Genomic DNA, 25,304 nt, shown 5'->3' on the forward strand with positions numbered 1-25,304 from the left:
AATTACCAACAGACAGAAGAAACAAAAACTCTGCGAAATGTCAGGAACAGCGCACCTTTCCAACTGCGTAACTACGGGCCCAGAAGCCCTCGCCAACACATTCTCTCAACATTTACGGCAGGAAGTGTGTAAACTCGGCGCCGTGCATCCAGAGAGCGGAGAGGAAAGCCTTCCCAGCTCAGGTGTGTGAAACACGGAGGGCAAGGGCGTTTCAAGAAAAGAACGTTCCGGAGCGCTAATCTTCAGGAGCACCAACAACGTTTTGACCCGTTAGCAAACGGAGCCTGCAGCGCTAGAATGGCGTGAGGCGTGGGCACCGAGCGGCCTTTCCCGGGACGCAGGACTGGGCGGGCGGGAACGCACCGCTGTGGTTCAGCCAGTGACCGGATGCGGGGAGGTCATCTCAGCCAACGGAGGGAGGACATTTGTTAACCCCAGAGGTCATGAAACATCCTCCAGCTCATGAGGAACAGGCGGTTTCTTCAGGCTGACACGACACAATGTCGACCCCGTCCCTGCCAGGGGCTTGCACTCTCCTGCCACGAGACACAGAGCACGCACCATCGTCACATCTGCTTGGCATCAGGATGGAGAGAGTGGCTTCTGCAGAAAAGCAAGAGAACGTAACAAAAGCTCCGAACATGGGAAGAAGCACCTGTCCTCACGGGAGAGGAGACCACGCATGTGGAGGGTCACGAGCTCCTCGGGGGGAACTACGCAGTCACCAGGGCAGGAGCCACAGACCCTGCGCAGAAGTCAGTGCTCTCCCCACGCGGGCAGACGCTCTCAGGAAATGAAACGTTGGGCAGTTGCAGTCGTGCTCACCCGAGGTCCTGTCTCCCGGCCCACACCACCCGGGAGGCCTTCCGGAACTGCGACCTGGCTGCTGCCATTGCCACTGCTGCTGCAGAGGATCTGGGCCCAGCGGGAATGCTGCCCAGAGCCCTGGGCACAAGAGGCTACAGAAGGAGCAGTGGCCCCCATGGTGTCTGGCGACAAGGCGATTTCTGCCTTCCCTGAATCAGACCTTTTCAAACGGGGACCACCGTGCAGCCTGCAAAGTAAATGAAGATCTGAGGCGTCAGTTCTCCCCGGAGCTCCCTAGCGGTCCCCATGCCGTGCACCCTGCCGACACCCCAGCGCCAACACCCGGAGTCACATCTGCCTGGACATCCTGACAGACGAGGGGTCTGCTGTCGGTGACGTCAGGACCAACCCGCTCTCCGTCCAGAGCCTGCAAGGAGAAGGCAACATTGAAGGCCCTTTGAAGACACACGCTGCCGAGCTCTGGGACAAGCCAGAGCCTTCAAGAAGTCTCTACAAAGATGGCGCCGAACACAGGCCCCCGGCTGGCACCTAACCTGGGAGCCTCTCCTGGTGCTTCTTACTCTCTCCTGTGGTCATCTGTCCCTTTCTTCGCTTCTGTCTATGACTCTGTGATCTGTGGTGTCACTTCTGTTTTGTTCCTGTTTCCTAAATTGAGTCTGTGGTTTATCCCTTGTGATGAATATATTAAATAAACATACTGAGTGTTTGTTTGTTTGTTTTTAAAGATTTTTATTTTTTATTTATTTGACAGAGAGAAATCACAAGTAGATGGAGAGGCAGGCAGAGAGAGAGAGAGAGGGAAGCAGGCTCCCCGCCAAGCAGAGAGCCCGATGCGGGACTCGATCCCAGGACCCTAAGATCATGACCTGAGCCGAAGGCAGCGGCTTAACCCACTGAGCCACCCAGGCGTCCCCTGAGTGTTCTTTTAAACAAAATTTTAACTACATCATTAATAACATCCAAAATCGGGAAATTTTAACAAGTCTGATGCTCTGTACCCCAAAAGCCACTAGACGTTGCTGAGAGAAATGACAGGCTTCAACAGACAGACACGCATGTGCAAGTCAGAGTCCCAGAACTGGGCGCCTGGCGGGCTTCATCGGTGAAGCGTCTGCCTTCGGTTCAGGTCATGATCCTGGAGTCCTGGGATCGAATTCTACATTGGGCTCCCTGCTCTGTGGGGAGTCTGCTTCCCCTCTGACCTCCCCTCTCGGCTTTCTCTCTCTCTCTCCCCCTCAAATAAATACAAACTTAAAAAAAAAAAAAGTTCCCAGAATTGTCACAGCCCCCCACAGCTGTCCCCAAACCCATCCATAGATTTCCTGCAGCCCAGATGTAACCCTAGAAGGATCTTCGTTTTAGAAGTTGGTGAACAGGGGCACCTGGGTGGCTCAGTGGGTTAAGCCTCTGCCTTCAGCTCAGGTCATGATCTCAGGGTCCTGGGATCGAGCCCCAGATTGGGCTCTCTGCTCAGCAGGGAGCCTGTTTCCCCTTCTCTCTCTGTGCCCCATCTCTCTCTCTACTTGTGATCTTTGTCAAATAAATAAAATCTTTTTAAAAAAAATTTTTTTTAATTAAAAAAAAAAAAGGTTGGTGAACTGACTCAGATTTGGATGGAAATGCCACAGGCCAAGAATAGCCAGAAAATCTTGAATAAGTTGTCAGAGATTTGTCCCTGGTTTCAGGACTTCCCAGAGGTCATGGTCAGCAAGACTGACCATGGGCGGTGAGGGCATGAGGACAGACGGCTGACCTGGGGACAGCCCATGTGTCTGAAAATAGTCCCACACGGAAATCACCGGCACACACTTTTTGCCAAAGGAGGAGTCCCCCAGACCAAGAAAGACCGGCATCTTCACCCAGGTGCCGGGGGGTGTGGTTCTCTGCAGAGGGCCAGCGAGCCGCGCACAGGCACACATCGGAGAGGCACACATCGGAGAGGCACACATCGGAGAGGCACACATCGGAGAGGCACACATCGGAGAGGCACACATCGGAGAGGCACACATCGGAGAGGCACACATCGGAGAGGCACACATCGGAGAGGCACTGAGAGCAGTACCCTGAAGTCACACGTCCTGAGGGTAACAGGGTGTGTCTGCAGTTTGCAACGGGCCCAGGTTTCTTAGAACACGGAGGACGTTAGCATAAAAGACAAAAACAGGTGAGTGGGACTCCGTTGGGATAAAAACCCTCTGCTCCTGGCGGATGCCAGTGGCAGACCAGGAGAGCGTGTGGTGGGTCAGTGAAGAATGCATAAAACCCAGTAACAAGGATCACTCGGCAGAAAAAGGGGATGGTTTTATCAGGTAGTTTACCAAGACCCGTAGATGGTCGCTGCCAGCACCTGAAACCCCACTCAGCCTCACTGGCCACCGCAGGAAGAACTGGACAGACAGATGGCAAGCATCCCAGCTAGGGCCGCCCCAACTACCACCGGCTGAGCGGCTTCAACAGCCCAGACTTCCTCATGCCTCTGGAGGCTGGCAGCTGAAGAACAACGTTCTGGGGACTTCCGTGCCCAGTGGGGATGCTTCCTGGCTCATGGACGGCCGCTCTCTGCTGCGTCTTCTGCTGGCCAAGGGGCAAGCCCCCGTGTCTCTACTGTGTGTGCCTATCCTGTCAGGCCGGGATCCCAGCCTCCGGCCTCTCTGACACTTAGCTCTTTCCTCAGTCTAAATATGGCCACACGGGGGGCTGAGGCTTCAGCCTGCAGACTGGGGAGGACAACTCGAGTGGGTGGGAGCAGCTAGGCCATTACCTACAAAGTTGGCCTCCTCTTCGCTGTTGTGTTCCCACCCCAGGGGGACGGAGCCAGGGGAGCCGGAAATGCGCTGCCTATAGCCTCCCCCGGCACCAGGAGCTAGAAACCAAGCTTGGCCCGTGAGCGGAAGCATGAGGACCAACCTTGCTGACTCCCCAGAATGGAACACAGAGGACCACGCCATCTCGCAGGTGGCGTGCTGGGGGAGAGAAGTCAGACACACTGTCCAGGTCCTTGTGCAGGGCCTTCCAGAACAGCAGGGCCAGCACGTGGCCATAGCCAATGTTCTGAGAAATGTTTCTGTTTTGTTAGAAGATGTTACACTTCTCCAGGATTTGGCGGGGGGACTCCTGGGGGGGGGGGCGGACACTCAGAGTGTCTCCTGTGCTGATGGGGTAGGGGAGCTGCAGGCTTCCTGGTAGGACAAATCATTTTTTGAAACTTAACGAGGTGAACAGCGGTGGGGGAAGCAGCGGGGGAGATGGCGGCGGGCCCCCATGTTGAGCAGAGATCTCTGTGTTTGCGGGCAGGGCTAGAGACAGACAACGCGGCAGTTTCTCCTTGCCATGCCTCTGCTGAGTGCCAGAGAGAATCGTGTGCCCTGCACTCCTGTAGGACCACCAGCTCAGCTGGAAGCTTCAGCTTGAGACAGTACCACAGGACCGGCTTCCTTGCCAACTCTGGGCACAACTGCAGGCATGGGCCGTGTGGGGTGGGACACCCTGATTTGTCTCCTGTCCTTAGCGCCACCAACAGGGAGGTTCCACGATGCCCCAAACCCTCCGCTCCTGTTGACGAGCTACACTCCGGCAGCTCCCTCCATGTGGCTGCGAGCTGACCTGCTGGGGGCTTCTCCAGGGAGCAGGGCTCCTTCACGCTGCTGAGCCGGGAGCGGCCGTGTGGTACAGACCACCCCCCGGCCCCCTCCCTTGGAGCCATGGCACAGGTCCACTCCGCGGGTTCCCCTGTGCCCTCCCGCTGGAATGGGGCAGACACGTCCCAGGTGCATCTCTGGAAAAGCTCTGGAACCTTTCTTGCCTGTTTCAGCTCAGTTTTCTCTTTTAGCTGCATAGATTTCAACCATATTAGTGTGGAGAATCTTTTTCATTTGCAGAAAATGGCAAAGAGCGTGGGTGTCTGACTCACTGTATTTAAGGTAATAGTTTGCCCTTAATTATGCTTTAAAAAGGTTTTCACTTTGTTCTCAAATCTCTGCTTTTGTCAAGACAGAAACGCCTCCGTGTTTGTAGCTCCATTGAGACTGGCCGGTTTCAGCGGGGGCAAGCGGTCACGTGCGCAGCCAGCATCCGAAGCCCGAGTGCTTTGCATCTGGTGCCTCCGTGCCCCGAGTCAGACCAGGCCGCAGGCTTCCACGTGGCTTCAGAGCCACGGCTGTCCTGGCCCCTTGCTGTGCCAAGGGCTGAGCCCTCCATTGCTGGAGCCCTGGCAAGCGAGCAGGACGGCAGCGAGGGGAGGCAGGAATTGGTTTCTGTCTGGACAGCCAAGACCATCTTCTTCATGGCCCGCCTTCCGCTCAGTGCCTGTCTGGCTGTGCACCTGGTCTTGGTTTGCGGCCATAGGCAGGCGCTTGACAACTCGTCCCGTGAGAACCATGCAGGGGGCTCGCTGGCCCACGAGGAGGAGGAGCGTGTGCGGATCAGGCCAGGGCAGGGGAGGAGCGCTGCAGCACACCTCAGCGCAGGCAGATAAGGACAGTCAGGGCACCATGAGATCGCCCTTGTGGGGGCGCAGCAGCCTCTGTGGGCTTGGGCTCCGTTGGTCCGCGCGGCTTCCGTGTTTCTGCTCTCTCTGCGGTTCTTCCGGAACGGCGTGTCGCGCTTCTCCTGACTGTGCGTCACATTAGCCAAGAAATGATACCCTTGGGGCGCCTGGGGCGCACTGTCAGTTTAGTGTCCGACTCTTGGTTGCGGCTCAGCCCATGGTCTTGGTATGAGCTCGAGCCCTGCATCAGGCTCATGCTCCGCAGGGAGTCTGCTGGAGATTCTCTCTCCCCCCTCCGTCCCTCTTTGCCCCTCCACCTCTCCAAAAAAATGAATATCCTGAATTCTTAATGACCAAGTCACTGCTGAAGTAAGCCATTTGGTTCAGGAGCTGCGCATTCTGCGGTGGCTGAGCAGGTCACCTGCATATTCAGTGAATGGAGAGTGCGATGGTGGGAGGCAGGGGCCCGTGCCAGAGCCCCCAGACACCTGCCGGAAGCTGACAAGGCGTGAGCCTCCCCGTCCCATACGTGTGGAGCCCTGGGCGGCCTGCCAGGAAGAGATGCCAGTGTGTTCTCTGTGCGGCTCCGTCACGGGGTGACCGCAAAGCGCCTGTTCTGCTTGTGCTCACAGCTGTGTGCTGGCGCCGGCTGCAGCGCCCACTGTGGGGCCCTCCCACTGCTCCACGTGTGTAGACTGTCCTGCAACCACCAGAGGAGGAAAAGAGCGAGGACTGTGCACCTGCATTTTTCAGGTCAGTATTCGGCAGAAGCAGGAGCCCCGGTTGGGCTGTGGCCACAGCCCCAGGAGAAGGTGCTGTCCTCAGCCCACAGGCGGGTGCGTCTGAGGCCCCTGCTGCGAGAGGCCACTGTCTGCAGCCCGACAGCCTAGATGAAATGGACACGTCCCGTCACACATGCACTTCCCAAAACCGAGGAGGAAACAGGAAACCTAAACCGCTCCGTGCCTATTAAATACATTGAATCTGTAATCAGAACTCCTTCCAGAGAGAGAAGTGTGGGCCAGACGGCTTCTCGAGCAGACGCCGGAGGAGGAAACGGTCGTACTCCTACCCAGACTGTGCTGGAACACTTGCCAGGTCGTTTCGTGACTGTGAAACCAGACTCGTGGCGGTCATTACAGAGCAGGAAGAGACCGGCATCCTCCTCCCCCAGGAGCAAAGCGCAGAAACCCTTAGCAAAACACCAGCAAATCAAATCCAGCACCCAAGAAAGGCGTGGTCTATCTCGGGAATGCAAGGCTGGTTTAACGTTTGAAAATCAGTGAGTGCAGCTCACTCCGGTAACAGAAGCCCAAGACAGGTGCGCACCACAGTTCGACGCCTCACCGTGATAGCTGGGGGGCCATCCTCCGGACACATCTGAAAGCCCGGCCAGCCCGTCCTGGCTGCTGGGGATAGGAGCACTCGCGGCAGCAGACCAGGCCACTGTCTGTCCTTGCCCACAGTCAGCGTTGTTAGAAGTCATGGTGCAGGAAAATAGGAGAAAGAAAGACAACGCATAAAGCTTGGAAGAAAAGTAATGACACTGTTGTTTACACACGTGATCAGAGAAGCAGAAAGCCTGGTGGCATCTGAAAACCAGCTCGTGAAACGAGTGCGTGAACTTGGCAAGGCTCAGGACACATGGTCAGCGTGAAGCCCGGCCGTACTTGGTGTGCCATGAAGGGATCATTCCAAGAGAAGATCCGGGAAGTACCATCTCCAGCTGCCACAAGCACCACCAGGGCCGCAAGGCAGCCTGTCTGCAGCTGTCTGAGGTGCGTGGGCGGCCGACGCCAGGACGTGCACCTGGCCTCACAGGCAGGAAGACACTGTCACCGCCATGTGTTGTGTCCACACGCGTGTGCAGATTCCAGGCCGTTCCTGTCACAGTGCCAGCAGGCTTTCTGGAGAAGTTAATATGCCGACGGTCAAGCATACACGGGAAAACAGAATTTTGGAAAAGAACAAAGCTGGGAGACATACTTCCTGGTTTCACAGCTTCACGTAAAACTTAAGTGTGGCACTGACCGAAGCTAGAGAAATGGACCACGTCTCTCCTGCCAGTGGACACTCAGCCAAGGGTCCCAGTTCAAGTCCATGGAAAAAGGAAAGCCCGTTTTTGCCGACAGAGCCGAGGGGAGATGGTGAGTCTGCAAGCAAGGACGCTTGAGTGTGGTTCCATCGCACCAACTCTCGTACGAGATGGACTGGATGGAAGTGCAGAAGCAGCTCTACCAAGTTCTAAAAGGCTCGGGAGAGCGCCTTGCGGCAGCAGCCCACACAGCAAGTCGGTCGTGGCCAGCCGAGGCGTGAGGTCACACGCCAGGGCTTGGCTGACAAACACAGATGCCAGGAAATAAAGGTTCCCGAAGAGAATGCACCTGCACTTACCTTGGGGTAGGTGAAGACTCTCTGACAGAACACAGAATACAGTAACTATGAGAAAACAAAATGTTGCTAAACATACTTCATCGATACTAACATTTCTCTGATCAAAACACAGCATTGAGAAGAGAGGCAAAGAGTGCACAGACCCAACCAAAAACTGACATCTGGAACACACCGCAGGAGAAGGGCGGGCACCAGGCTTAAGCACACATGGAGGACGGACACCGGAGGAGTCTAGGCTGGGACCAGCACATCCCATGGGCGGGCACCTCGTGGGGCACGATGCTGGCTCGGGGATGGGATGCAGCCTCAGGGAGAGCGGTCGGCCAGCCCCCCTGCAAGCCAGCCTTGCACTCCTGCGGGTTTGCCGGCAGAACGGAGAGCCTGCGTCTACATGGGGGCGGGCACACACCGCACGTCTGTTCATGACAGGCACACCTCGGGACAACCATGGGTCCAGCGACACAGTGTAAATGGTGGTGCTGGGGGTGCATTCGTAAGAGGCTGTGTGTGGACGTCTGGGGACAGGCAGAGCTGGTGCTGGCTACAGCTGCCTCCCGCCCAGCAGGGCCTGGGCACGCCTGGGAGGGGGTCCCCAAGAACGTTTGCGGGAGGAGTGGCTGCATCCTGCACGGGTGACCTGACTATGCGGTTGTCAGGAAGCACGGGACATTCACGATGGGTGTTCTGTTTCATGTGGTCACTGAGCCCGTCATTCAGAGCGTGTCGTGGGTCTTCTTCTCCCACACAGGACTTGCTGGCAAAGGCAGCCCCAGCCCTGGGGGACCCCAGCCCAGAGACCACCAATGCCCAGCAGACGCCGAATGTGGGGCGTGGGCTCCGGGGCAGGTGGCGCACTCCTCTCTTTAGCCCAGCCCATTTGTGCCAGGGCCCCTCGAGGCTCCAACGCTGGCTGGCAGCAGGACAGTGTTTCCGGGTACACGTGGAACATGGGCCCATGTCTGCTCCGCACCAAAGCAGTTGCTCCCTCGGTGTCCAAGCCGTACCCCTTGGGAGACTCGCCCCACTTCTGTGAGAGGGAGAAGGGGCTGTGGCGAGGAAACCCCCCAGGCTGCACCTGCGTCGGCTCTTTACTTGGGAGGTGAGTAATCTGGAGCTCTCTGGGAAGCAGTTCTGTGTCCGGGTGCCCCCCCTCCTGAGGGTCTGGGTCCCGACTGGCACTGAGGGGACAAGAGAGGTGCTGCCAGCCACCTCGAGCTTCTGACCATGGGTAGAAGTCAGGAATCTCCCTCGGACTCCCATTCCTCCAGTAAAACTGCGTCAAACATAATGGAGTAAGTGTCACATGCCCCCATGAAGGCGAGCCCCGCGTGGCTGTCACCGGGTCCTTGCCATCCTGTCCCGGGATCCCCGCTCTGAGAGGAGAGCACGTCCTCCAACCTGCCTCATCACGTTCGTGCAGACAGCAGAGCGAGGGGCCGGGAGGCCGGACCACACCCCCGCTCGGTCACGGCAGCGCTGTGACCTCTGGCCTCAGCTGCAGACCCCACTCATGGCCGCACGCTCGGTACCTCAGCTGCTGTCTGCCTCCGAACAGCCTGGGCCTAGATGGGCAGCGAGGCCTCGTGGCTCCTGAGCGCCTGCAGTGCTCCCAGCTGCTGCAGGCAGCCCCTCACGGGCCGGGGTGGGAGGAGACGACACCGTGAGTCACCCCCACACACACAACACTGTTTTCCCGGCACCTACCGGCCGTGCTGACTCCACCCTGCACGCTGGACCCCGGGGCGGCTCCTGCACCGCTGTCCCCGGGCCGGGAGAATGCCGGCAGCACCTGCCACGGCAGGAGACTGAAGGCGTGGGGCGCAGTGGGATGGCTCCGTCCCGAGAGGAGCCCAAGCGGTCCTGTGACCCCAGTGCAGAGCAACAGCTCGTGACCCTCACCCTCACGTACACTCAAGACGTAGAGGCCCCCACACGCCTGCGCAGCCCCCAGAGGAGAGGGATGGCGGGAAGCCCGAGTGGCGTCCCAGACGGCCAGGCCTGCCCGCAGGAAGAGTGGCGTATCCTTCTCAGCCCATGACCCCATTACTGTGTGCAGTCCAGGGTCATCGAGCCTTCTGGAACTCGGAGGGGAGAAGCCCCAGCGTGGCCCAGCCCCCCTGTTTGCAGAGGTTGGAGGCAGGGCTGCCCGTGGGAGAGCAGGATGCCGTACGCTCTCAGGGATGGGGCTGCTGCAGACAGCTCCCTGCGCCTGGTGCCCCCACAGGCCTGGCAGCACAAGGAAACAGAGGTCCTTCCTGCGCCAAGGCCTTGGGCTGCCTGTGTCCAAATGGGGGTGTCAGAAGCATGTCCTCAGACCCGTGAACATCTGGAGAGGCCTGTCCACTTCCCTGGGCAGCTGCCTTTGTGCTTCTGCCTCCCCCTCACTGCGCCAGGCCTGAGGCTGCCCCGGCAGGCCTGGAATGTTCCAGTACCTCGCACCCTCCCTTCCCCAGAGAGCAGGCGTGGACAGCTGTGGTCACGTGGCTCTCTCTGGGTCTGGCCTGGTACTGGCTTGTCTGAGCCATTTTTTCAGAACTAATTTGGGGCTGAAAAAGGCTGACAGAAGTCTTTGTTCCTTTGACGCTCACTCAGGAAGGAAAAATCCGTGGAAAATCTGACATGTGCACTACAGGGAGAAGTCAGCGGATGGGGAGGAATATAATTACTCTCCGCTCCCGGAAGAATGTCTCAGATCTTTAAGTGTCTCGTATCAGCTTAGAACTTGAATGACATTTTAATTATTTTGTTTTTTTCTTCTCTGCCTGGTTCGAGTCTCTAAAGAAACCCACTCTTGGATTCCGAGGGGTGCGGGGAGCGGAGACCCGCTCACGGGGCTGTCGCGTGACAGCAGCTGCTCTCCCGCCCTGGGGGGACGCACTTGGGTCTGGACCGCAGGCGTGCAGGTCTTCCTGCGTGTCCCACAGAGGGGCACCCAGGGGCTGTGTCTCCCACATTGCTATGCCCAAGCAAACCCAGTTCCCGGAAGGACAGGACTCCAGTCTCCAAATAGTACCACCCAGGTGCCTGGTGGCTACAGCTGGGTGAGGGGGCACAAGGGCACCCCCGAGGGGCCAGCTGGCCGGGGGGGCTGAGCACAGCGAGTGCACGACCTGGTCCGAGCAGCCGGTGGTCAGGGCTCGGGACGCTGGGGTTCTCGGAACTCTGGGACATAGGTTTGTGATCCGGCCGTTGGCAGCATGTTGAGCTCCTGCCGAGCTCCTGTGCGTGGCCAGAGCGTCATTTCTCAGGCTTCGGGGGCCCCAGGGGCTGCCACATGTCCCTGGGACTTCTTGTCACATCTTGTCCCTGCCTCTTTGAGTGTTGCTGTGTCCATGCCGCTCCCCACTCAACACCCGTGTTGCCCCGCAACACATCCTGTGGGCTCTGCGTCCCAACTCCTGGGTGGTCCTTCTGCCTGGATGGCCACAGGGCTGACACAGGACCGTCCTGTTCCCGCTAAGAGCCCTCACCACCCCAGGGTCCTTCCCTGCGTCGAGGTCCCATTTTACATGTCAGCAGCAGGGCCAGTACCCAGGTCTGCGTCCACTCAGCTTGGCATTGCCACGAGGCTGTGCTGCCCACGGGACTAAAGCCCATGGTCACGGGGCGCCCGTGAGAAGGCAGAGCTGAGGCTCCCGCAGTCATCCCTCCTGGTGGCCGTCCTCCCAGCCTCAGCCCTGGCCAGCTCTGTCCTTCCCCGAACCACACTGACATGGTGGCCCCGGCGCCCCTGGGCATCGTCCACCATGGCCTTTCCTGGTCTTCTCTGCTCCAGAGGCGCCAGTCTCAGGCATCGCTCACCCCCGCTGCCTGGCGCGTCCGTGTCTGCTCCACGCTCCTCCAGCCCATCCTGCTTCTCCGTGGCTGCCCGCCCTCCTGCCGAGGAGCCCAGCGCCTCTTCTCTGCCCACGCCACCCCAACCAAGGCAGGCCCGCTCCCGTGCCGGGATGGGCCACTGCAGGGGAGTCTGCCGACGGGGCGGGCGGGTGAAGCTGGGCCTCGGCCAGAGCAGCAGCAGCTGTAAAAACCGGCATCACGAGAGAGCCCAGCTGCGTCCCACACTGGTTTCACGGGCCGCGTACCTCCTCGCCTCCTTGGAACCACGAGTCCACGTTTAGGCTCCCCAGTGGAGCTTCCAGTGCTGGCGGGGATGGCCGTGAGTTCCCGAGAGGAAGTAGGGAGCAGGCATGGTGCTGGGGACCTCGGCCACAGACCATTCAGGAGACCCTCCTCCAGAGCGGCAGAGCCGTTCCCTGGACACTCGGGTCAGGCACCCGTTTTCCCTGCGTGCTGCGCAGAAGTGAGCCTCGGGCTGCCGGGAGGGGATCTGCAGGCCCCGAGCTTCTGAGTCGCTCGCCGCCCTCCTGAGACATGCAGCCCCCTTTCCTGGCTCCCTCGGCCTCTGGCATCTGTCCAGCCGTAGCTTTGCTTTCCTGTCCGCTTTCAAAGCCTCCGAAGTGCGATGGTGCTCAGAGAACCGGAGTTTCAGGAAAGCACAGAGGTCACCACGTTCACCCAAGGAAGCTGGTAGCTGGACGCATCGCATGCATGTTGGACTTGGCCATCGAGGGCCTGGCTGTGCTGTTGCTGCGGCCGCTTATGTCTCTCCTGTTGCACATCTCAGGCAGGAGACGCCCTCCTGCCGCTCCCCTGAAGCCTCCTGGGTTGCACCTGCGGCCAGTTTGCACGCCCCCTGGGACCGCTGGCAGCCTCGGGAGTGGCTCACGCTTCTGTGTCTTGCCTTGGCAGGGCCTGATCAAGATCCGGGGGGACCAGTGCTGGCGGGACCTCACCTGCATGGACTTCCACTATGAGGTGAGCTGCATGGCGGCCGCGGACCCAGCTCCCTGTCCCTGCCTGCCCGGTCCAGGGGCACCGGCCCTCATACCGCAGGCGCAAGCCTCTCGGAGGCCACAGCTCAGTTCATGGAGGCCCCTCCTGTTTGCTCTCTTGGCAGGGCACAGGCAGGTCACACGGGCGCTTGTAGGACGTCCTGTGTGCTGGGCTGGCGGGGGTCTCCTGGCCCCCACGGCTGTGGTCCAGGGGTCCATTCTGGCTGTGGGCACTGGTCCCTCCACCGCTGCGTGTGGTCCTGCCCAGGTACCCCCTGCTCCTGGCATCGGGGCTGCCAGACATGCCTCCGACAGGAGTGCATAGTGGGGAGCTGCTCTGCCACATGTCCTGCCCCCCAAATCAGGGCACATGGACATGGGAGGAGGTGCAAGTCCTGCTGTCCTCAGAGACCTATGGCCCTCTCCCCCACCTCAACCCCCAGCTTTAGGCAGTTGTCATCCCTGCCCCCCACTCCCTGGGACCCCACCCAGGTCCGAGCTCCTCCAGACATTCCTGTCCCTGCTGCCCGCTCACATGTTTGTGGGGGGCTGGGACCGTGTCTCCCCGTGAATGAATTAACACGAGGGCACTTGGGTCAGAGCGACCTCATCCACTCATCCGTGGACACAGCAAATGCCTGTCACGGTGTCCTCTGCCCCTTGTCGGCCACAAAAACACTGGTGGTGCCTGGAGCGCCACCTGTCAGATGGGACACTTGCTCCGTCTCCCACTCACAGCTACGCAGCAGCTATCCTGTAAACGCTGCTGGGACCGCCCCACTCCTCCTGTGGCTTTTCAGTCCTTGGTGTGTCAGAGCTGCTGCCTCCCGAGTCCTGGGTGCATCTGCGGCCATGTCACCTGTGACCCAGCCTGGCAGCAGGGACGTCCTGCAGGGGTGTGTTTGGCGGGGAGATCAGACTGGAGATCTCGCCCCGTCCCACCAAACTCCCCTCCCCTCCTGCCCAAGGGCCCATGAGTCCCTCCCTTGGTTCCAGAGCCAACGCCCTGTGTGCTATGCCCGTGGCCTTGGGTGCAGCCGAGGGCACAGCTGGGGCTGCTGAGCCGCGGCCCCCACCAAGCACAGCGGAACCTTCCTCTAGAGTTCCCAAACCAGCCCCAGCACTGGAGGCTTCCATATGTCTCTCGGGCTGGTGAGTCCAACCTTTAACTGTGACCCTGGGACACGGTTACAGCTGTTTTGTCCCGTAACTGGGGGAGGGTCTGGTAACCTGGAAGTAATTTGAATCAAGGTTGAAGTTACCATGAAAGCTATGAATGTTCACTTGGCAGAAGCCGTGACTCGGTTATCTCCGGTGGGTGGTGGGGAGGCCCTGGGCCTCTGTGCTCTGTGCCCCTGCGGTTTTACTGATGTTATAGGAAGAGTATATTTTTGTGTGTGTCCTGGGGACTGGGTGGGTCAGCGCTGGGGCCAGGAGGCAAATGCAGTCTGGTGTGTGCTCCTGGTGCAGCCCATGCCCTGCAGTCACTGGGAAGGGCAAGCCCCGCCAGACCAAGGCCAAGTCCATGAGATGCAGGGACAGAGCATCAGGGTCAGTGACGGTCGCTGCTGCAAGTACTAGACTTGAGCACAGGTCCATGTCACTCCTGCTTTTCGTACAGACCTGTGCTGCCCGCCCTCCCGCAGCCACACTGGCTCACATGCTCCTAAGGAAGCGACCTCACAGCTTGACTCGGTTTCCCCCACTTGAGTAACAACCCTGAGGTTGTGATCAGATTCGTGGCCCGTATACTAGAGTGTGTGCTCAGGTAGGCTGCTCCATCGGCGTGACCGAGTACCCAAACAGGTGGGTGCTTTGCACGTGGTTTTCGGTTACTCCTTTCTGATTTAGTTCATCATTTTCAGAGACAGCGTGTGTCCACTCAGACCTGTGTCGTGGCCCAGAGCGTGGCCTCAGGGAGCACTGCCTTTGAGCCGACCACAGGAATGTCTCGTGCCGCATGACTGCTCCCAAAGTTGGGCTGCGGGCTCGGTGCCTCCCGGTCTCCTCCCCGCTGTCCGCTCGTCCTAGTACAGTTGAGAAGGGCCCAAAACGTGCAGCAGCAACTGTGGGCGCGTGGGCCCCAGCTATGGTGTCTGCTGCCCACGCGGTGGGTCTAGACACTCTGGTACAAGGCACCTAAGTGTCGGTGCCCTGGGGCCTCCTGGTGATCCCCAGTGGCCTTAAGAAACCACCTTCTGTCCCTGGTCTCGGTGCTTCCAAGGTCTGACAGCCGCCCCCGTGCGCCCTCGCCTCCAAAGTGTGCGTCTCACATGCCGCTGTGCTGGGTCTTGTCTTGGGGGTATGACAAATTCAGCCTTTTTTTTTTTTTTTAAGATTTTATTAGAGTGTGAGCAAGAGGGCGCACAGGCAGGGGAATGGGCAGCGGAGCAGGGAGCCAGCCATGGGGCTCGATCCCAGGATTCTGAGGTCACGACAAGCCGCCTGGGCAGCCCCGGGTTCTGCCTCGGAGTGCGTTTGGGCCGCCCGCACCAAGCTGCGCTTCGACCTGGTTTCCGACACCGTTGCTGGCTCCTTCTCCCGTCTGTCCTCCCGCATCGCCCACGGCTTCTCTCGGGTCACTCCATTCTCACCACGGCTCCTTGGCTTCCCTTGGCTCACGAGCGGGAACGTCAGGGTTCACAGCACGTCTCAGGTGTGTCACCGCGTACCTGTGAGTGACATGCTGCTCCAGTGAGCCCTGGGGACCCGTAGGGCTGTGGCCGCGATGCTCTCTCACTCTCCCTCCCAGCCCCCCGTGGCTGTGGTCACACAGTTCCCGTCCCAGAAACCGCGTGTCGCGGTGCTCCTGTGTTCGTCCACGGACTTGCCACTTCCAGGGCTGCTGCTCCGCGTCGACTGGACGCTGCTCCGCGTCGACTGGACCCAGCCCGCCGTCCCCCCACTGCCTGCCGGACGCCCCTCATGTTGCTCACGCGTGGGCTCGCTGCCGGCGGGCTCCACTCTGAAGGCCTCTCTCCTGCCTGCCTGGGTGGTGTGCAACAGGTACAGCACGCGGGGGCAGACCACACCCATCCCTCGAAGACAAGGGTGGGACCCGGCCTCTCCCCACCATCGGGCAGGAAGAGCCCCCGCAAAGCGGGGTGGTCGGCGGCAGCTCTTGGGGTGCCACCGCAGCTCACCCTGGTGTCCAGTCCTGCCCCACAGCACTGTGACTGCTCCTGTCCCATGGGCCCTGGGGCGCCCTGTCACATTCATAGCTCGCTCCTCCTCCTGCATCTTGGGTGGGCCTTGGGTGGGCGGGGGCGGCGGCCACCGCTGGCTCTGCCTTGGCCTCTCACTCCGGACGGAGCCTTCAGCCCTGACATCTGGGGCCCCACCCGTCCCGAGGCCCGTGGGGAGCCGGCCGGCAGCTGTGTACAAACAGCGTCCATCTCCGGGTTTTATCCTGAGACCCTCACCAGCCAGATGCCAGCGGTCCCCCCTCCTGCCGTCCGGGGGCCACCAGCAGGTGGATGCCTCTGGTATACGGGGAGGCCCCCCACCCCTCAAACATATGGGGACTAAGAATTCCCAGTGGCCTTTCTGTGGACACCTCAGTTCTGGGCTCAACAAGGGGCAGGGGTCCTGCAGCGGAGGGCTTGTGACTCAGTCTTCTGACGGAACAGAATGCAGGTGGCTTGACGATTTTCAGAAATTTGTTCTTCAGACAAGAATTACACATATACCCTTCCTGACTGAAGCCTCAAACACATAATTTACTATCCCCGAAATGGGAAAATGGCTGAAAAAGCCATTTCTGTCTCTTTCAGACTCACCACTGAGGCCTGGAAGGGAAGGTGTTGGAACAAGCATGAAGGAACGTTGCTTTCCCCAAACCCTACAACTGTTTTTATCACCCTTCGTGTTTTTCTTTTTTAAAAGTGTCTCTTCTTAAGGGAACCAGCTGTAAAGTGTTCCTGGGGTCAGGGCTGGCCGGCCGCCAACATCCAGGCTGTGCAGCACTTGGGCCACTTGGCCACAAGGGTGAGCGTGGCTGAGCTTCCTGCCAGAGGCAGCACTGGGCACCCCTTCCCCCGCTTTATGGGGTGTGATGTTCCAGACGCCGTTTCCAGGGTTTACAGCCAGATTCTACGACACAGTGGGGTTTTTCCCAGCTTCAGTGCAAACAAAAATAAAACTGTCCTGGGCTTGCAGGAGCAGGAAGGCCTCGGGACCCTCCCCGGCCCTGCAGAGAGGGCAGGTAGAGCTGACACCCCCTGCCCAGCAGACCGTAAACCCACAAGAGGAGCCTAGTCCCTGCACGGGCAGTGCAGGCACTGGAAGACAGAGCATCCCTGGAAGGAATTCCACGCCGCGGCTAGCGTCTGTCCCCAGGCATCAGCTGGCATTTCCACAGCACGGTGGGGCCCGGCTGCTCTGAGCTCACACCTGCCGACCCCGGCCCCACTGCTCCCCCAGCCGTGCAGCTGCTCCCTGCTGTGGTGGCAGGGATACTTCTGCTGAGCATGGCTTCTCGGCACTCCCTAGGCATGTGCTGACCAGAACTGGCAGTCGCTGCCCCACAGAGAGGATACGTTTGGGCTGGAGCCCTTCTCCGAACCCTGACCTGCCTCTGCAGTGCTCTCCGTCTGGGCTCCCGCCGCTACAGGCAGGACCCAGAGGCTGAAGCAGGTGCACTGCCGGGTCCCCTCCTCATCCCTGGTCCCAGGGGCCAGCCTGCAGAGGACGCAGTGAGCCCGCCCTGGTGGACAGAGCCTTGCAGCCCAAAGGTGGGGCCAGTGCCCAGAGGCCTCAGGGGCCGCTCAGCCTCACTCCCTGCCCCGGACAGTGTATCTCTTATGGCAAATGCTGAAGCCAAGTCGTGCTCTCTGCCCTGTCGCCACCCGCACCGCGGCCGGGCACCCTCCATGGGGAGGAAGTGTCGCAGGTGGGGGCCTCTGGCAGTTTCTCCCGAATTCAGAGAGGAGCATGGCTTCCCTCCCCAGGCTCCAAGCAAGCGCGGCGAGTTGTGTTTCTTTTTCTTTATACACGCATCCTACCCTCAGCCAGGCCTGCCATCCTGGAGGAGTCCTAGAAGGTCGGCCGTCACTAGGGCCCTCCTTGGGTGCGGGCGGCCCCACACCTCCAGAGACGCGGAAGTGACCCTGTGGTGCGTGCACTTCTGGGGCAGTGACTGCTCCGAAGGCAAAGGGAAACCCATCTTCTCCCTGCATCTGTGCTCGTTCCCCTCATGTGTGCACCCTATCACCACGGTGGCCTCGACAGTCATGTGTCTCAAGTGCTTTTCAGAAGCGCGCCAGCTGAAGACTCCGCAGAACGGGCACCAAGACCTTTGTCCTTTTCGGCCATCCGTGGGCCGTCCGTGTTGGAGGGCAGAGCACATGCGGCCGCCTGTCTGGAGACCCTGTGGGACAATGAACGGGAAGGCCGCGTCACAGGGACACGCGCTGCACTTACCCACCCACGAGCAGTGGCCGCCATGTGCCCATCTACCAAGTATCAGCCACATGTCATTCCGTGGTTGCTGGGGACTCAGTGTGGCAGAAGCCTCAGGAGGGAGCAGACAGGGTTCAGAGGTCTCGTGGCAGGTGGGCCCCCCATGCTCACAGGTGGGAACAGGTGTCGGTGGCCAAGAGCCCCTGGGGTAGATGAGAAGAGACCGGTCTGCCTCCCTGTGCGGCAGAAATCCGCTCGGAACGCGGTGGGACGCACAGCCCTGTGAGCGAGACGGCGTGGGTGCGGCAGTGGAGACGCGGTCACTCGCCTTTTTCTCTACTTGCGCCCACGGAGGAGCCCAGAGACAGCAACCCCCACGCCCAGGCTGGGTGCCGGCTCCCAGCCTGCCCTAATGGGGACCAGGGCTCCTTGGGGAGAAGAGAGGCACTGGGGGCAGCAGCAGCAAGGGGTTCTGATGACCCTGGGGCATCTTTAGGGCCAGAAAGTCGGGAGTCTCTGGAAGGGCTGTGGACACATCAGAAGTGGCCGTGAAGAAAGCCCACGTGGCCACGTGAGCGCTGATAAACAGGCTGGAAGCACACTTGACCTTGCGGTGGAAAGCCAGCTCACAGAGGCAGAAGGAACACTGGCCCCGGAAGTCACCACTCAGTGGCCAAGGGAACCCCAGATTCTGGCGAAAAACGTCCCAGGATGCTGGAACACAGGAGGCTGCTTCTGTCTGCCTCACAGTGCCAGGCGGGACCCGACGGACACCCCTCAACCCAGAAGTCCCGGCACAAAGCACCATGCCACCCTGGGTCCGCCGGGACAGCCCTGTCACCCCTGCGGGCCTCCTGCCGAGAGCATGTGCCCCAGACCCGCCCTGAGGGACACGGGGCACATGGGCTTGGCTGTGTCCTGACGTTCCAATGAGAGGCTGGCAAGGTGCAGGACTACAGGCCACATGGCCTGGGGCCGCCCTCACACCAGCCAGGCCCATGGGCGCAACGGCCCGTCGTGGTTGTGCTTGCCAAGTCACGGGAGCACTCGCCCTTCAACGCTCTGGTGCCGCGGGGCCCAGCCGCCCACCCACCGCCGCTCCTGTGGTGGGAAGCGGGAGAGCATGGGCGCGAAGTGTGCCATTCGGGGGTTTTCTTTCCTCTTCTGACTTTTCTCTAAGTCAGAAATTGTGTCCGAATGAAAAGTTAGCAAGGGAACGAACTGGATGGGACAGTGGCCCTTCCCTAGTGGCCGTCCTTCCCGGGGCCATCTCCAGCCCTGAGTGGTGGGCAGGGGCAGTCAGCCGAGGGCTGCCGTTCACGCGACTTTTTCCCGCAGCCTCTTACCTGATCCTGCCGCCCCACGTGTCCTGGCAGGAGGCTCCGTGCCCCGAGGGCAGCACCGGGCTGGCACACCTGGACCCGTGGCACAGGCACCTCCTTGTGTCCGGAGGGGAGGGGGGACACACACCCAGGGTAGGGGTAGGAGAGCCTGCAGCCGGGCCGAGCTGGGGAGCCGGGTGGGGCCAGCACAGGCCTCCAGGGGCAACGGCAGGGGCTGCACACCCGTGACGAGTAGACATCATTTTGTACCAGAACCATGTTGGAGTTTCAAAACTGGAACCAGGTCAGCCCAACTGCTGTTGCCCGTTGTCTCTGAGACCCCGACATTCCCCTCACTCAGATGGCGACGTCATGGCCACGATGGGCAGGCGTGGAGAGAAGTCCCAGGAGGAAGAATGGGGCACATGAGGGGCTTGTGCTCAGAGCCATAGTGGCGAGAAGAGGAACAAGGCCACTCACCTGGGCTGGGCTCCCCTACACCTGCTTTTGGACGCCCTGGGTTCCAGACCCGGGTGGGGGTGGCGGGTGAGCCGGGCCACACGCGGCTCCCGGAACCAGAGCGCTCTGGGTGGTGGTCTCCTCACGGATGGCTGCGTGTACCCACCCGGGCATCGGGCTTGGGTGGGAGGCTCCCAGCCTCGGCTGCTGCCAGGGCTCTGGGGGAAGACTGGGCCACTGCGGTCAGAGGTATAGGGCCTGTCAGCTGGGTCCTGGGGCGGCCAGCACCACGGCTGAGTCAACATGCAGGCCTCCCGGGATGCTCCCCCCCGCCCCCTCACACATGCTCGGGGGCTGTTCCCAGGAACACACACGCGGCCGGAACCCCCAGCTTCCACCGGCCTCCAAGCGGAAATTCCCACATGTGAGCACGGACCTGAAACCTGGGTTCCCCTAGTGCTCATCCCTTTGCTTCTGGGTCCCCAGGACACTCAGGGTGCCCCCCGGGGCCCGCGTCAGAATTAAAGGAGACCAGGCAGGGGGAGGGCGCCCATGATTCACACCCTAAAGCTGAGACACTTGGTTCTAGGTCTGATATCTTGGCCACAGGCATCTGAGCTGCCGGAGGAAGGTCCATGGGACTGGTCTCCCCTGAGCCTTTCCCAGCCAGGACGCTCTCCTGGGACAGCCAGTGGGCACAGAGTGGGCAGGGCCGGGCGGCGTGGTGGGGGTGTGCAGAGGTCCCCTGCGGGGTGGAGCTCCAGGCTTGGCTCACGGGCCTCCTTCTGTCCCCCAGACACAGCCAGTGCCCAACCCTATGGCCTACTTCCTGCACCAGTCCCCATGGTGGGTCCACCGCTTCGAGACCCTCAGCAACCACTTCCTCGAGCTCGTGGTGCCTTTCTTCCTCTTCCTCGGACGGCGAATGTGCACCCTCCACGGGGTCTTACAGATCCTGTTCCAGGTGAGCCCCCACCTGCATCATCCCTGTAACTGTCGCTGGGAGGACAGACAGGTGGCCTGGGACGTGCTCCTCCCTTGCGTCCAGGAAGCCGTCTGTGGTGGGTTCTAGGGGCATCCTCCCACAGGGTCATCCCTCTCCTGGGTGAGCCGTCCAGCCCTCGTCAGTCAGGCTCCAAGGTAGAGGCTGGTGCTATGTTATGTCCACGTGGACCATGGTCCTGAGCCCTCGCCTGCCGCCCTGCCTCCCCCCAGCCGTCGGCCTCAGTGCCCGTGGCACCAAGCCCGCGCCCCCTGAGCAGTGCTTCCACTGCCGCCGTCTGGGGCCTCTACTCTCTGGGCCTCTCCTTTCCCTCAACTAGGGCATCTGATCATTGATTCCCAAGAAGAACTCCGTTGGGACTTGTAAATTCCTTGTAATTTATTTATTTGACAGAGACAGTGAGAGAGGAACACAAACGGGGGAGGGAAAGAGGCAGAAGCAGAGCTGAACTGGGAGCCTGACATGGGACTCGATCCCATGACCCCGGGGATCATGACCGGAGCAGAATGCAGACACCTAACAACTGAGCCACCCAGGTCTCCCGTTTCCTTGTAATTTAAATTCAGGCAGCCGACCTGGAGGTCATCATTAGCTTTGGAGACGGAGTGTCCAAAACTGGGATTCCAACTGCTCTGTCATAGCTGCTGTCCTTGCCGGGGGACAGCTCGCAGGGAAGGGCATGGGCGTGAGCGTTCTGGGAAGTGCGTGCCCCACCTCGCCTGCCCACAGGGAGAGCCAAGGGCCTTGGGCCGGGGAGGGCCCTCCCCCTCGGGCTTTGCCCCTCCCTGTGTCCCGTAGTTGGCTGATCTGTTGTTCCATCGGTGGAATTTCGGTGGAATTTCCGGGTGTTTCCAAGTCTTTGTGGTAACAGGTAAGGCTGGGGGCGGGGGGTGTGAAGGGAGGCCCGTGTCCAGGCGGGCGTGACTCCCGTGGTACCACTGTCGTAACTAGAGCAGCGAGTTGTGCAGACGGACCCCATACTCAGGAGGCCGCAAGGGAGCGCATGCGCTCCAAAATCTGAATGCGCTCGGGGGTAGACGTAGAAAGGCATGAACCACGTCCTGTTGCCAGTTTCCAGGAACGGCCAAGCACAACACAGAAGCAAACGCACGGGGTTAAGCAGGCATTCAGGGTGGGGGCGCCTTCCCCGAAATCGCTAGGTCTGCGGCATTTTGCAGTTTCTTGCTACGGTTGCAATGACATGGGCATAGGGATGCCCACTTCTCGTAAATGCGCCGTGACATACATTAAGTGCGTGTCCTGGGGTCTCACCGTCCCCTGCCCTCCAGCCCCGAACCCCTCGCTTTACCTCCTCCCTGTGCCACGTGTCCACCTTTGTCCTATTGTGTGGCCGAGGGCCTGACAGCGGGCGGCGGCGTGCAGAAAACACCGGCAGTGTCACGGGACTGCCTTCGGGTCCTCGACCACAAGGCTGGTCCCCGCAGCGGCTATGATGGGCACAGGAGCTCTGGTCCACACCGGGGTGTGTTCATACGAGGCACCTTGCTTTTTGACACTGTAAATGCCATCTTTAACTACAACATCTTCCTTTGTGCTACCCAAGCATGCCAATACCACGGATGCAGCCATCGTCACGCGTGCCAGCCTCTGCGCCGGACAGTCCCGGATAACCATGTGCTCGCCCCGTGGCAGTTCCTGGAGTGGCGGCACACCGGCAAGTCGAGCTCCCCGCGACTGCTTCCTGCGGCTCGGGCGGTCCGGGCCCTGCCCCCGTCCCAGTGCTTGGGCAGGCAGCGCCGGGCTCCTGCATGCTCTCGAGGGCCCCAGCAGGGAATGCTGGTGTGGGCCACCCTTCCCCAAGTCCCGTCAGTTTGTGGTTTCCTTGGGCTATTTTTAGTCACTGAATTAAACACGTGGTTCTCTCTGCACCTGCTGTGAGGAGGTCACTTCACGCTCCCAAGTGGCCAACGTGGTCCATCACGGTTCACCTCCCAGGACGAACGCCTCTTCGGTCACCCTGCACACTGGGATGCGTCCCGGGGGCTGCCTGGCCGGCGTGGGTGTGCACCACGCATGGCCGTCGCTGCAGGCCGTGCAGCGGTGGCGGTGACCTACCTGGCTGTGCTCCCGGCAAGCAGGACAGAGGCAGGACTGTGGGGGGATGGGGACTCGGCCCCTGGGGCTGGCGGCTGGGCCACGCCCATTTCTTCTGAAGGCAGACTTAGCAGCAGACGTTGTCCTTGGGATGGGCGGCGCGTCAGAGCAGAGCGGCTTCCCTAACAGAGCAGCCGTCCCAGCCGGCATCTTTGGACTTTCACATCTTTGTGTTCCCTCGTCTTCCTTTCATTATTCTCAGCATCCGTCTTCTGACTCAGTGGTTACACACGTGCTTCCCGCGGGTGACGTGCTCCCTGCACGACTCCACGCCCAGATTTCACCCCCATGCGGCTGCCGCGGCCACCCAAGAGCTCAGGCCCGGGCCTGCCACCTGCTATCATCCCCCGTGCTTCAACCGCTGTTGGAGTAACATTCTTGTTGTGGACGGTCACAGATCTGCAGAAAGACACAGCACAGAGCGTGGATGGTCCCAATGTCACCGTCACATGACACGGCAGTAGAGGACCCCCTATCCATGCCACGTGACACGTTGACTCAGGAGCCCAGACGGACAGCGGGATTACAAGTTCGCTGCAGGGTCACGGGCACTGTGCATCCTCTGGGTTCGGACACATCTAGTGATAGGTGTCCGTCGCACTGTCAGTCAGAGTCCCTCCACCACCCTGACAGCCATCTGTGCTCCCAGACCCCTCCCCGCCTCAAGCCCAGGGCAGCCCCTGACACTTGGCCTTCTCCAGGGCATCCCGTGGCTGCAGGCGTCCGGGACACTTGCTCTCCAGACGTCCCCTCACTTAGCAGCACACGCTCGGGGGTCCTTGTTCTCCCGGCTGAAGCGCTCACTTCCACCGTGGAGCAACCCTCTGCAGTCCGGGCGCCACAGTTCACACATCAGCCAACCAGACTGGGCTCAAGGGCAGCGCTGCGGCTGGGCTGGTGAGCCCTGCACCCCCCCCCCAGGTAAGGGCCACCCGCCGGTAGGTGGGGGCGCAAGGGCCGCACGCCTGCCGCACCCACCCTGAGCCCTGTGCTCCCACGGTCCCAAGCCAGCAGAAGGCGACTCCGGGCTGGCTCAAGCGCCCCTGATGGGGTCCGCCAGTGTGGGCACCACCTCGTGCCGGACCCTCCCCTACTGTCCCAATTCCAAGGCAACTCGGACGATCCAGCCCTGCACAGCTGGGAGTGGGGCTCTGCGTGGCTTTGGGGTCACCGTGGTGACAGACAACTGCCTGGGGAGGGGACTAGGGGGTATTCATTAGCCCCCATCCACCTTGGCTGCGGACTGCTAGGGACCCTCTCCAATCTCTAAACCTGCCTGGGCCTGGGGGAAGCAGTGTCCACCTCCCGCTTTCTCTCCCCAAAACCTGACGGCCGGCTGTGACGAGTACCAAGGAGAAGCCAGTTGTCCTGTCACTTGAAAGAGTAAGTGAAGGAGGTCTGCTACCCTAGGGCAGACTCAGCTCTCCGACCTGGGACCCTCTGAGTGCCCTTGTCCACAGAGTATGTGGCAGGACTCCTGCTCCAGGCCGGCAACTGGTTAGCTGGACCCGGCTCAGTGGCAAGTCCGAACCCCAGCCCAGGCCACCAGTGTCCCCACAGCATGTGGAGGGGCTCAGGGCTCAAGAGTGGATGGCTCAGCCAGGAGCAGCCTCGGGGTTGGGCCATGACCCGGCCCTGGGGGCGGCTGCCCGGGTGGGTAACAGTGGACAGCGAGCGCCCCAGGAGCGCAGGGCGGGGCCCAAGCTGGACTTTGCTGGCCCGCAGCTCTGGACGTTATTCCAGAAGACCAGCTCAGGAGCTTGCCTTCTGTCCCCCAGAGACCTGGGGATCCCCTGGTCCAAGCATGTCCCAGGAGTCCTCGCCAGAGCCACGGTATCACTGTGGCTCTCCAGGGTCCAGTGCGCTGCCCAGCTCTCTGGAGCAGAGAGGATGGCCGGACAGCTGGTCTGCTGCCATCCCAGGCAGTCTGGGGCTCTGGTGTGGGCACAGCCTTGCGGCCGCAGCTTAATTCTGAGGAATCCCCGCGCTGTGCCAGGGGCCGGTCACTGGGGGGAGCAGTGTACAGAGTGGGGGGGTTATGCTCAGTCCTGACAGGCCACGCTTCTCCTGTGCCCAACAGTCCGAGGGAAACCTCCAGATCGGTTGTTTCCGCTCATTCCTCCGGGGGAGGGCTGAGGATGTGGACATGCTCCTCTCCTCCTACGCTCGGTTTACACAGCTGTTCCGGAGGGTTCTGCGAGGCCACAGGGCCGCTGTCCACTTGGAGAGGTGCACGTGAGACTCAATGGGAGAGCTGAACCGCCTGGGCCCAGACGCCCCCCGCCTTGTGACATTAAGCCTCGAGTCAGGGAGGGACCCTGGCAGGGGCAGCATCTGTGAGGGATAGGAGTGGGCACCCTCCCTAGTGGGACCAGGTACTCAGAGGCCAGAGGCTCCTGGTTGGAGCAGAGAGACCCGTCTCCGCCTCCCATCATGTCCTGCTCCTTCTACCCTCTGTGACTTTG

At 60.7% G+C, this 25,304-nt stretch overlaps 1 protein-coding gene across 2 annotated transcripts in view; it reads left to right on the forward strand.

Annotated features, from left to right (window-relative positions):
- The window catches only part of LMF1 (lipase maturation factor 1), an 88,272-nt gene that overhangs the window by 51,645 nt on the left and 11,323 nt on the right, over window positions 1–25,304 (forward strand). For both annotated transcript variants that reach the window (XM_013055293.2, XM_004750831.3), the window contains exons 5-6: window positions 12,458–12,523; window positions 20,518–20,685. In XM_013055293.2, coding sequence (XP_012910747.1) covers window positions 12,458–12,523; window positions 20,518–20,685 — 234 coding nt within the window. The remainder of the gene's footprint in view (window positions 1–12,457; window positions 12,524–20,517; window positions 20,686–25,304) is intronic.

Source organism: Mustela putorius, unplaced genomic scaffold, assembly GCF_011764305.1.
Source record: "Mustela putorius furo isolate JIRA1106 unplaced genomic scaffold, ASM1176430v1.1 tig00004007_pilon_pilon_pilon, whole genome shotgun sequence".
In the NCBI taxonomy this organism is placed as follows: Eukaryota; Metazoa; Chordata; class Mammalia; order Carnivora; family Mustelidae; genus Mustela; species Mustela putorius.